We start from the raw sequence: 13884 nt of genomic DNA, 5'->3' as shown, positions 1-13884 counted from the left end.
AAATAAAATTAAACAATTTTTATTTGAGAACCCTTTCTACTCAACTACGGAGTTCATCAAGTATGCTGGCGCGATGAACTAACTGTCCACCGCCACCACACAGTTTTAAATGTATATACAGATATATCTAAATTAGTTTTTATTTTTTATTTGACGCTATCTATCCAGCCTAGGCTGGTCATCGATGAAGAGGAGGTAATTCAGATGTATAATACTCTACTGTATAGCGCGCTGTGTGGTAGAAAAATGGTCCGTGCCCCGGAGGTGGTCGGGCCGAATCACGACCCCTTTAACTCTAGGCCACGGCCTGCTGGTGCTAGACAACACCATTTGCAACGTTGCCAATAATTGTACAAGGCCGCGGCCTGTAGTTAAAGGTGGCCATGCAGGTGTTCCCAATAACTATATTTAGGATTCTGAAGAAATATGTTTGTACCCATAATCAATGATCTCAATGTATACTTAGACAACTTACATTTTTGTTAGTCTATGATGGATATGATGCAATCTGCTATCGTTCCAACACAGCTGTCGTCTGCACAGTAGTAGTGTTGCATTGCATTGTAAAAACAAACTAACCTCAAACTTCAAACTTGTTTGTAAGTGTAGGTCTGGTATACCTAGTCTATAAGCTAATTATTACGAGTTTTCTATTTTAATAGTTTGATATTTTCATACTCATGCCTACCATTGCAGTTAATAGAGATTTACTCTTCAAAACGCTTGGGAAAAAATATAGTAAGTATTCCTGTAGCCTATTGTTTTTATACACCAATCAGTTTGCCAGATTTATAAATTTTGTCTACCTGGTTGCCTCCTTCTTTGCTTGAGACCAGGTTATACTGGATAAGCTGCATGAAAAAATGTATATACATATTTACAGTAACTAGATTATGGACAAACAATTCCAAGAGTGTCCCACAAATGGCATGGACATGGAGTATGAAGCCACCGAAAGAAATCATCCTTGAATAACTCGCTCGACTTGTAGTAAGTTAAGGTTTTGGGTACAGTTTCTTAACTGGGCTACGATAATATTGATTGAAACTATCGAATTGAAAATATTGATTAATAATCGATATTTTAAAATATATCTGTTATGAAAATTAAACTAGGGTATCATAACCTAATCTAACCAACTAAACTTGCTGATGGTGAAAAAATCGCTTGAAGGTTTACTAATCGAATCGATAGTTTCAATGAATATTAGCGTAGCCCACTTAAAAAACTGTACCCAAGGTTTTTCTCTCCAAAGGCTAAAAGACTTGAAAGTAATCCTATTGCCTTCAAGACGTTTGGAGCCTTGTCAGGGAGCTTATTGTACAGCTTCGGGGCCATGACCGGAAAAGCATTGTGCTGAATTTGATCTAATTCCAATCTTAAGTTTAAATCCCCAAGCCAAACCATTTGTCAGCTGATCGCTGTCGTCCAATCATGGGGCAGAATTCCTAGGTCTTGTGATTTGCCGGCAAAGTCAAAGTGGAAGCAAGTAGCCAGGACCCGTTCTCATTCTATCTGTATATGTTACAGTCGAATTGTGGGTTTGCTTTTGCTCGTGTGTAAAATTAATTAATAGTTGTGGTGCTAGCTGGTTCAAATTTTGATTTTGTCAATGAGCTTATATCCTGAAGGGATATAAAAGCACCTGTATCACTGTCAAAGATCAAAAAGAAATTCAATCACCAACTTTTATTCCAGCTAGCGCAAGCCGCTATTTAAAAATTTCACTGCGTACCGTATCGCTGCGAATTTGAATTTTCCAAATTTTTGCGATAGTAGAGGTCTGCCCGATTTACCCTAAGTGTAATATTGTGCTGTGAATGTATGGACAAAATTGTAAGTAGCCTAGTTTAGTTGTTTTCTTAGTGTAAGTTTTACTATTTAACTAGTGGCTCATGCAGGATTATATGGGACGATTTATGTTCCACTGCTCGTGGTAAAATTTGTAACTAGGTACCAAACAATTATGTATTAGGAACCAAAACTTGTTAACAATAAGAGACATCATCTTTTTGTAGCTCTAATGATTTAAGTACGGTATTCATAAGATTCAGATTCAATTTTATAGCTGTTGTAATTAGTATAATAAAACCTTTTTCAAATTGTGGTTGATGTTTAAAGCACTGCTATCGCCTTTTAAAATAACGCAGAAAATAATTTAATTTGTCGCTGTAACTGAATTGATTTACAAAGTAAGGTTGTTTAGTAAGAAAATCCAAAACCAAGTGAAATTAAAAACATTGTACCTTAAATAACAGATTTTAAATTAAATTTCTAGGCATCATTCAGGTCTCTAACCGGAGATTCTGTTTGTGTGTGTGTCAAATTGTACTTAAGTTTTGTTAACCGGGAAACAGACCCTGAAACATTGCTGTACACAGAGTTTTGCCTGCATATCTGGAAAAATGCACACTAAACATGCAAACCAACTGCTGTTCTGATTATAAGAAGGTTTCAACTGACTACATGATCCCGTCCTTAGAACGGGGGTTGTATTATACAACAGCATTTGCAGCCCTGAGTAGTCTCAATTTAATTAATAACATTACATTGCCAGCACCCAGTCCTATTGTTAGTCGCACGACCACGCTTACTGACTGTTTGCTGAGATTGACTCATTAAATAATCTGCAGTTCAGTTTAAGTGACAGATTTAAGATCAATTCATCAGTAATACCAAAACAATTGTGTATTGCTAAAACTGTGTTTTTCTTTTGGCATAATAGATATCCATATTATACCAATATTTGGTTTCATTCATCCTCTCAGTTTATAGTAATCACATTACAACAATATTAGGTTTGACAAATACACCAAAAAGGTTTGACAGGTTGAAAATTACGCTAGCCTACAAAAGATTTAACTTTGTTTATAAAATATTATTTTGGTGTTAGTAGTGTAATATTAAAATCATCGTACCGGTAGTTGTAAGGTTGCCATACAATTTTGGATGAAGTCAGCCAGTACCTATAGACCTCTTAGGATCTCTGGGAATAATTTTTAATCTACAGTTCCCACTCTATTTTTATTTAACACCAAGCTTCCACTGCCATACCTCTTTTGAGTGATCATTTGATCTCTTGATTCTTCCAACCCAGGGGCAACCATCAAATTTGTAAAGAAATTGCAGTGATAAGATGAGTGAAAGGAGTATATTAAAGTGTTTTTGTTTAATATATAGAGAATAGTAATTTTTTTCTGAACAGGATCCTTAGTCTTACTTGTTTTGATTAAACCACTTGCTAGCAGCCGCAAATAAGTGCTCGGTTTATTCCACTCCACCTATACCAGTTATTTATAGTTTAAATTTATACCTATTTCTTTTTTTTTTTTTTTTGTAGGTGATGAAGAATTTCAAAATTTATGTTTTGACTTTGGATTGGAGCTTGATGAGGTGGTAAGTTATCATTCTACTAAATGCTCCAGGTAACTTTGAACTCGTCATAGCCGCTTTAGTAAAAAATGGGCCTGGGCCCAGGTGTGTAAGAGGTTTTAGAGAGGTTGGGAGGTAAGAGGTTTTAGGTTTCATTCGTAGGCTTGAGCGGCCGGAGTCATCACAATTCACAGTCTTCCGGTGTGAGCCGTGTCTAGTCATAGCTGAGACTCATAATAATCACAGGTATGCCACTGAGGATGCCTCACGGGCGAAACGTTTGGTGCTGTACATAGTATATATTATACCAACTGAACGCGGCTCTCACCGTAAGGCCGAGAATTTAGAAGAAAAACACTCTAGACTGTTTTAAAAACAAATAATTTATCATATCAAAGTGTTTTTTGTACAGTTGAACGGTTACGGAGAAAAAAAATTGTAAATTTAAAATTTTCATGTTATTCTTATAGAGAATATTGTAAAATTTTGTAGTTTGCTTGTTTATGGATATATTTTAATCAAACTTGACAAATGTATTTATTTTACGCTAAGCTATTAATATTTGGTCAATAAACACACTTTATCAACCTCCCTGTTCATATATATATATATATAAGTAGATATATTCATGTCACTTCTGGGCCAAAAAAGGAGCCACTCAAAAATTAAATGAATTTTCCTATTTTTTTATACAATATGCTATATTTTTTACCCTTTTAGGTCAATTTCTAACATTTTCATATTTTTCTAGAAAAAGTATACAATTTTGATGAAATTTTCATGAATATGTCTATATTTTACATAAAATTGACTACAAAACAAAATGTTTTTAAAAACAAGTAAAATTTTAAAATTTAATTTTTATACAAATTTAACTAAAACAGTTTCTTTATCTTTGAATGTTTTAATTTCAGTAATAATTAAGTTTAAATCTTTTTTATTTAATTCTTTAATTGTTTTTTCATCAAATATATTAATAAATCTATGAGGCAAATGAACTTTACATTTTTCTAATTCAACAATAACTGTTGGTCCATATTTATCTTTAACTTTTTCAAATTTTTCTATTTTATATTTTGTATTCAATTCTAAACTTTTTATTGGTTTATATTCTTTGAATTTACATTCTCCAATATTATTAATCTCTTCTAATAGATCCATTTATTACAAAAAATAATTATAAAAATTTTAAACAGTTAATAATTGAAATATATGAAAAGAATTTTAAATATCACACAACAGTTTGTTAGAACTGTTGTGTGATATTTAAAATTATATTTTTTTAATAATATCTGATGTATCACTTATGTTATCAGAAAAACCATTATGTTGATATATTATGCATGGATCATTTAAAGTTGATAGATGTTTTAAGAATTTTAAAAAAATATTATCAAATTCTGGTTTTATATAAAAATTTAATTCTAAAAGTTTAAAAATCATTGGTAATAGTTTTTTAAATGATATATTTCTTTTTGTAAAACTGAAATATGCATTAAAAATTACTGTAATATTTCTTTTATCTTCAAAATTTAATTCAAAATCAATATTGAATATTTTGTTTAAGAATTGATAGTAAAATATCCAGTTTGTATAATTTCTTTGTTTTAAGAATAATTTTATATTTTTAGGTGTTATTTCAAAACTATTGTCTAAAATACATAACGTATAGATTTCATTGATTAATTGTTGTGTGCGATATGGTTGAAAATGATTAAATTCTCTTAAAATATTTATAAGATGTTTGTTTTTATTTTTTCGTTTATTAATCTTTTTTTCAAAAATAATTTTTTTACATATATTACATCCTATATAATTTTTAGTAATTGTAAAGTTATTAAAATTACGACATTTATAACATATATCCATTTATATATAAAATGTTTATATCTAAATGGAAGAACTTATTCAGTGTCATAAATTTAAGAAGAAAACTAAAAATATTAATCCAGAAATTGTTGAAATGAAGAATGGTTTGTTTAGAATTGCTACTAAATGTTCAATTTGTAAAACAAATAAAAGTAAAATAATTAAAAAGGAAATTAAACCAATAATAAAAAAGGAATTAAATAAAAAAGATCAAATAATTGAAGCTAAAGAAATTCATGCTCTAATAAGAAAAAAATTTCGAAAAAGAAAAATAGTTACATTAGGTATTGATGATTTATGGGCAGCTGATTTAATCATTATGAAAAATTATGAAAAAGAAAATGATGGTTATAAATACATGTTGAATGTTATTGATACATTTTCTAAATATGTTTGGTCAAAACCATTGAAGAAAAAAGATGGAAAACATGTATCTATAGCATTTGAACAAATAATTAAAGATTCAATAAAAATTGGCCATAAACCACCAAACTTATTACATACAGACAAAGGATTAGAATTTGTAAATAAAGAATTTAATGGAATTTTAAAGAAATATAATATTAAAATGTATCATACAGAAAATGAAGAAAAATCAAGTATTATTGAAAGATATAATAGGACTCAAAATGAAAAAATGAAAGTTTTATTTGAAATTAATAAAAATTTTAGATGGATTGATATTCTTAAAGAAATAGTTAAAGAATATAATAATTCATATCATTCAACAATTAAAATGAAACCAATTGAGGTAAATAAAGAAAATGAAAATGATTTATTAAATACAGTTTTTAAATATATCCCACCAAAAATAATTACAAAATCTAAATTTAAAATAAATGATAGAGTTAGAATAGGAAACAAAAAATCAACTTTTTCAAATAAATATAAAAACAATTGGTCAAGAGAAATATTTGTTGTTTCCAGAATTAATAATACAAATCCTGTTACATATAGTATTAAAGACTTGAATGATGAAGATATACTTGGTAGTTTTTATGATTATGAATTGAAGAAAACTAATTTGTAAAATTTTATACTATATAAATGGAGAAGGAATGTTCAAAGTGTAAACAATTAAAAAATATTAATAATTTTTATAAAAATAAAAAATATAAAGATGGATTACTTTCATATTGTAAAGAATGTGATTTAATTTATAGAAAAAAGTTATATGATAATATTATAGTAGAAGAAAAAAGTGAAAAAGTATGTTTGAATTGTAAGGAAACAAAAGATATGGAAAATTTTCATAAACATTATTATAGTAAAGATAAAAAATTTGCAATTTGTATTGAATGTGTTAGAAAAATGATGAGAGTCACAACCCATTGTGAATGTGGTAGAGATTTAAAATGGCTTAGTTATCTTCAAAAACATTTACAAACTAAAATTCATAATAAAAACATAAATAAATTAGAAAATTCATAAAAATAATATTAATTTTTGAAAGTATTATTTAAAAAAATTACTGGTTTTAAAAAAGTTTAAGTTTGATTTAAAATACTTTATAATTTTTAAATTAACACATAAATATTTATCTTAATATTTATATTTTACAACAATAATTTTTTCAAATAAAATTATTCTTAATAAATCGTGCACATTTTTCTTCTAATAAATGGAGCGTACAAATAAAAATATATTATGCCCTTATTGTAATAAGAATATATTATCTAAAAATTATAATAGACATTATAATTCAAAGAAACATTTTGAAAATAAAACTAAATATGAAACTGAAGTTAATAACTTAAAACTTTGGTGTAAACAAAATAAAATAGTTGATTATCAAAACGAAAATTTAGATCAATTAAAAGAATTAAAGAAGTCATATGATCCAACAAATTATTCACTATTTAACAGTGAAAAATTAAAAGAAATTGCTAACAAATTATCTGTTAGAAATGTTGACAATTTAAATAGAGATGAACTAATTAAAAGATTAAATAATATCAAACAAAATCCTAATAATCTAAAATATAGATCATTACAATTTATTCAGAATCTATCAATTAAAAATGGTATTAAAATAAAAGATAAAACTAGAAAAGAATTGATTGGATTATTAACTGATCATTTAAAAAATAAACCAATTCCAAAGGAAAATGTAATAAATATTCAGGAAGTGTCATCATTAAAAGGTTATTTTCAAGAGTATTATTTAACAAATTCAAATGATGATTTAGATATATCTGAATATTTAGAATCACAAAGAAATGAAATTAAAAAATTGATTGAAAAACAAGAATTTAAAAATAAAAGAGGTCAGTTATCATTATCTTGTGAATATGAAAGACAATTAGTAAATGGTGATAGTCAAAAAACCCAAATGTATTATCCTTTAAGAAGTTCAGATATATTAAACACTGATGAATTTATTGATGATCAATTTAAAAAATTAATATTAAGAGAAAATTTAAATCAACCATCAAAAGGATCTGGTTGGTCATTAAAAAGATGTTTAGATTTAAATTTAAAACTAAGTAAACATAATTCATTAAATGGTGGTTCATATGTTGAATTACCAATTGAAATAAAAAATAAAAAGTGTTGTATAAATTTCAAAAATAAAGATGAATATTGTTTTATTTATGCAATTAGATGTGCTATTGATAAATATGAAGATAAAAAGTTTGATCATCCACATAGAGTAAAACAATATAAAAATTACTTGAATGATGAAATTTTTAAAGAATTTGATTATCCAATGAGTTTAAAAGATATAAAATTATTTGAAAAAAGATCATTTGATTCTAAATATAATTATCCATCCATGTCAATTAATGTATACAGATTTGATGAAGATAAAAAGATTGTTCCATTACAAATATCTGAAAATTACAATGCGAGATTAGATATTGATCTATTGTATATAAAAAATGATAATAATTCACATTATGTTTTGATAACAGATTTAAGTAAATTTGTTTCTACTCAATTAACAAAAAGTAACAGACATAAGAAATTCATTTGTAGAAGATGTTTAACACATTTTTACAAAAACAAAGATTTAAGTGAACATTTAATAATTTGTAAATCTCTTGAACCTTGTCGACCAATTTTGCCATTTCCTGGTGAAACTGTTAAATTTGAAAATTATTGTAAAAAACTTGAACATCCTTTTGTAATTTATATGGATTTTGAAAGCATTCTGAAAAAGATTAATACTTGTGAAAATAATCCAAACAACTCATATACAAATAAAATTCAGAAACATATACCTTATGGATTCACAATTTATTTAGTTTCTAGAGTGACTAATAAAATATATAAACCAATTTGTTATAGAGCAAAAACAGATGAAGAAATGAAAAATGTACCAAATAAATTATTTGAATACTTAGATGAGATTTCAAAGTATATAGCTAAAAAATATAATTCGAAAAACAAAAAGCCTATGAGTTTAACTAAAAATGAAGAAATTGAATATCATAAAGCAAGTGTTTGTCATATTTGTGAAACTAGTGGTTTTGATAATGACACAAGACGAAAGGTAAGAGATCACTGTCATTTAACAGGAAAATTTAGAGGTGCAGCACATTCAAGTTGTAATTTAAATCTAAAATTTCCACAAAATATACCTGTGTTTTGTCATAATAGTTCAAACTATGATACACATTTGTTTATCAAAGAATTAGCTAAAAAATATGGTAAAATTGATTTAATAGCAAATACTGATGAAAAATATATAAATTATTCAGTAAATTCAGGATATGGTTATGAATTTGAAGATGATAAACCTAGAAAATTTGTAAAATTCTCATTTGTAGATACGTTTAGATTTATGGCCTCATCAATTGATAAGTTAGCTAAAAATCTGAAAGAATTTAAACACTTGACTAAATTTATAAAAAACATTGATATAATTGAAAAAGATGATGAAACATTTGAAATATTATCTTCTAAAGGTATATTTCCTTATGAGTTTATAGATGATATTGAAAAATTAAATTATGATAAAATATTAGATAAAGCACAGTTTTATAGTTCTTTAACTGATGAAAATATTAGTGATGATGATTATAAATACTATCTAAAAGTTTGGAATAAATTAAAAGTTAAAACATTAGGAAATTATTCTGATTTATACAATATTCAAGATGTGATGCTATTAGCTGATATATTTGAAAATTTTAGATTAGTTTGTTTAAAGAACTATCAATTAGATCCTGCACATTATTTAACATCACCATCATTAGCATGGGACTCTATGTTAAAATTAACAAAAATAGAATTAGAATTAATAAGTGATTATGATATGTATTTGATGATTGAAAAAGGTATAAGAGGTGGAATTTCTCAATGTGTTACAAGGTATTGTAAAGCAAATAACAAATATACCAAAAATTATGATCCTAATAAACCTAAAAATTACATGTTATATGTAGATGCAAACAATTTATATGGATGGGCCTTAAGTCAAAAACTACCATATAAAGATATTAAATGGATGAATCCAAATGTATATACAACTGATGAATGGAAAGAAACTATATTAGAATTAGATGAAAATGCTGATTATGGTTATATTTTAGATGTTGATTTAGAATATCCAAAGGAATTACATGATAATCACAAGGATTTACCATTAGCTCCTGAACATTATAATAATAAGCTTTGTACTACATTATTTAATAAAAAAGACTATGTGGTTCATTCAAGAAACTTAAAATATTACTTAAAAAAAGGATTAAAATTAAAAAGAGTCACTAGAGTGATTGCATTTGATCAAGACAATTATATGAAAAAATATATTCAATTGAATACAAAATTAAGAGCTCAATCAAAGTCAGATTTTGAAAAAGACTTCTTCAAATTAATGAATAATTCCGTATTTGGTAAGACAATGGAAAATGTTAGAAATAGATGTGATATAAAATTAGGTAATGAAGAATATTCATTAAAACTAGCTAAAAAACCAAACTTTAAAACATTTAAGATATTTGATACCGATTGTATTGCTTCTCACATGATTAAAGAAAAAGTAAAATTTGATAAACCAATTTATATAGGATTTTCAGTTTTAGAATTATCAAAGCTATTGATGTATGAATTTTATCATGAAAAATTGAAGAAATTTGATCCAAATATAAAACTATTATATATGGACACTGATAGTTACTTTGTGGAATTAAAGAAAGATCCTTATAAAATTATTAAAGAAAATATAAATGATTTCGATACAAGTGATTATAAGAAAGATCATGAATGTTTTAATGAAAAGAATAAAAAAGTAATTGGAAAATTTAAAGATGAATTAAATGGTGAAATTTTAGAAGAATATTGTGGATTAAGATCAAAGCTATACAGTTATGAGTTTGATAAGAAAAATCCAGTTAAATGTAAAGGAATCAAGAAAAGTGTTGTAAGTAAGTCAATTAATATGAATGATTTTAAGAAATGTTTGTTTGATGATGTGGAACAATATAGAGAGATGACATGTATTAGAAGTTTTAAACATGAATTATACACAGTGAGAATTAACAAATTAGCTTTAAGTAATAAAGATAATAAAAGATTTGTATGTGAAAATAGAGTAGATACATTACCTTGGGGACATAAAAATATTACTAAATGAGCGATCAACCACATGCATTAATTATACCAAAAGAAGTTTTAAATATAAATGATAACCAAATAATATATTTATATCCAAATATGACTTATGGTAAAATATTTTTATTTAGATATAAAAATTATAATATATATCAGAATAAAGAAGATAAAAATTTAAAACCATATAGAACTAAAATTAAAGAATTTATTGAAAAATATTTTTAATAAATGGAAATAATAATTATACCAAAAGAATTAATAAATAGTAAAAATGATCAAAAATTATATTTATATAAAACAAAAATATCAAATAAACATTTAGTTTATCTTTTTAAGTACAACCAATATTATGTTTATCACTTAACATTTAATTTTTGTATTATGCCATTTTTACATATAGTTTTAAAATATGTTAAAGATAGTTTTAAAGAAAATGATCAAAATATAATTAATATGTAATATTTATAGTTGAATTATTACAATTTATAGGTATATTACTTTTTTCCAATTTATTAAATTCTTTCTCTTCTATTAAGTTGTTTTATATAATTTTTAATAGAACTATATAATTTACATTTATCATTTTTATAATTTATTTCTTCAAACTCTATATTATTTAGTTTTAAAACTTTTATAAACTTATATTTTTAATTATTTAAACAAGTCACAATATTAGTGACTTGATTATTTCTTAATAAATTCTATAAAATCTATTAGTTTATTTAATAATTAAACCTTAAATAAACCTTTACAAACTTGTTTTTTTAATCAATTAATCTACTTCAAGATTTTTATGGTATAAAAAAACTTAAATAATTCTAATAAATTTCATGTTTTTTAATAGTTTATTTAATAATTAAACCTTTATAAACTCATTTTTTATCATTTATTCACGCGTCGCGATTTTTGCGACGCGTCAAATATTTAATAAATTCCATAAATTTAATAATTTATTTGATAATTAAACCTTAAATAAACCTTTACAAACTTGTTTTTTTAATCAATTAATCTACTTCAAGATTTTTATGATATAAAAAACTTTAATAATTTTGATAAATTTCATGTTTTTTAATAGTTTATTTAATAATTAAACCTTTATAAACTCATTTTTTATCATTTATTCACGCGTCGCGATTTTTGCGACGCGTCGAATATTTAATAAATTCCATAAATTTAATAATTTATTTGATAATTAAACCTTAAATAAACCTTTACAAACTTGTTTTTTTAATCAATTAAACTGGTTGCAATTTTAGTGACTTACATCTTAATAAATTCCATAAATTCAATAGTTTATTTGATAATTAAACCTTTATAAACTTATATTTTTAATCATTTAAATCTAATTTTATATAGAAGATTCTTTTTTTAATTTTAAATACACAATCGATCTTACATTTTCATTATTCAATAAATTTCCTTCATTATCTTGAATAGTAATTTTAATATTTTGAATTTTATTTATATTTTTTAAAGGAACATAATTAATTTCATTTGGCTTTTCACTAATCTTTAAACCATATTCAATATTTGGAAAGAAAGAATATAAAATTTCAGATTCTCTATGTAAATGTAAATGATCTTTATGATTTTCAATGCTAGGTTCAACTAAATTACAATGGATTTCAATAACATCAAAAGGTCTTAATTTTGGTAATTTTATTCCTTTTATTAATACATTTGGTTCAATCATTTCATCTTTTAACCCTAATAGATCAATTATGAAAGCTGTGACTATAATTTTAACAGGTGATTTTATTACAATAAAAGGACCATTGTTTTCTAATAAAAATTCATTTTCATTAAATTTATCATATTTATTTTTAAATTCTGTTAAACTTTTTGTAAATAATTTTTTTATGTCTTCTAAGGTGTAATATCCTTTCTTTATATTAAAATATTGATCAATTGTTTTGTTTTGATCAATAATACTAAAACCATATATATTTTTATAATCATTTGGTACATTTAATATAAAATTATCTGAATAAAATCCACAAAGACCAATACTATAATTTCCATCTAAATGAATTGGATGTTCTAATCTTAGTTCAATCTTTGAAGAATTGCCTATAATTTTAAATAATTTCATCTTATTTAAATGGAAAAATTTTTAAAGGAAAAAAATAAGATAAAATTTGATACATATGATGAAAAAATCAAGAATAATCAACCAATTAGATTGTTAATAATAGGATCAAGTGGTTCTGGTAAAACAACATTACTATTAAATTTCATCTATAAAAGATTGATACCATACACAAATTTATATATTTTTAGTAAATCATTAGAGCAGCCTGCATATATAAAACTACAACATAGATTTAAAAATATTGAAATGAACATTAACAAAAAAGTTGCAAATTTCTTTGGTTCATGTAAAGATATAATTTCATTAAATGATTGTAAACCAAATTCATTAATTGTTTTTGATGATTGTATTTTAGAAAATCAAGATAAAATAAAAGAGTATTTTGTAATGGGTAGACATAAAAACATATCATGTATTTATCTTTCACAATGTTATTCAAAAGTTGACATTAAATTAATAAGGAATAATTTAAATATGTTATGTATTTTTAAGCAAAATAATCATTATGTAAAACAAATTTTTGATCATTTTGTAGGTTCTGATATGTCATTTAATGAATTTAAGGATATTTGTAATGATTGTTGGAAAGAAAATTATGGATTTTTAACTATGAATTTGATATTAAAAACAAATGAAGGAAAATATATGAATAAGTTTTCTAATATAAAATTTTCTTCTAAATAAATGTGGTGTATGCTTGATTTAATTGTTGATAAAATATTTGTTATAATAATATTTGCCTTATCTTTAGTGTTTATTTTTTTTATTAAATTTACAGAAAATAAAAAATGATGTGTTTGTGTTTATTTTTAGATTTACTTATTATTTTTGTTTTATTTATATTAATCATTAGTGTAGTGTTGATTGTGCTTAATCGACATAGTTTATGTTTATGTTAACATGGTTTATGTTTATGTCAACATATTTTTTCTTTTAATAAATGGATAACATAACTGTCGACAAGGCTAAGAAGTTAGATGAAATTGAAAAAA

At 24.7% G+C, this 13884-nt stretch overlaps 1 protein-coding gene across 1 annotated transcript in view; it reads left to right on the top strand.

Moving 5' to 3' along the window:
• Nucleotides 1–556: 556 nt before the first annotated feature.
• Nucleotides 557–13884, top strand: part of LOC128990738 (phenylalanine--tRNA ligase beta subunit) — a 32773-nt gene continuing 19445 nt past the window's right edge. Inside the window, exons 1-2 of the mRNA XM_054413284.1 lie at nucleotides 557–738; nucleotides 3341–3396. Of these exons, the coding sequence (XP_054269259.1) occupies nucleotides 681–738; nucleotides 3341–3396 (114 nt within the window). The 5' untranslated portion in view covers nucleotides 557–680. The remainder of the gene's footprint in view (nucleotides 739–3340; nucleotides 3397–13884) is intronic.

The sequence above is a fragment of the Macrosteles quadrilineatus genome, unplaced genomic scaffold, assembly GCF_028750875.1.
Source record: "Macrosteles quadrilineatus isolate MER2022 unplaced genomic scaffold, UCM_ALF_1.0 Scaffold_3__2_contigs__length_128488019, whole genome shotgun sequence".
NCBI lineage: Eukaryota > Metazoa > Arthropoda > Insecta > Hemiptera > Cicadellidae > Macrosteles > Macrosteles quadrilineatus.
The sequence above is the reverse complement of the archived record's forward strand: the minus strand, read 5'-3'. Positions and strand labels throughout refer to the sequence as shown.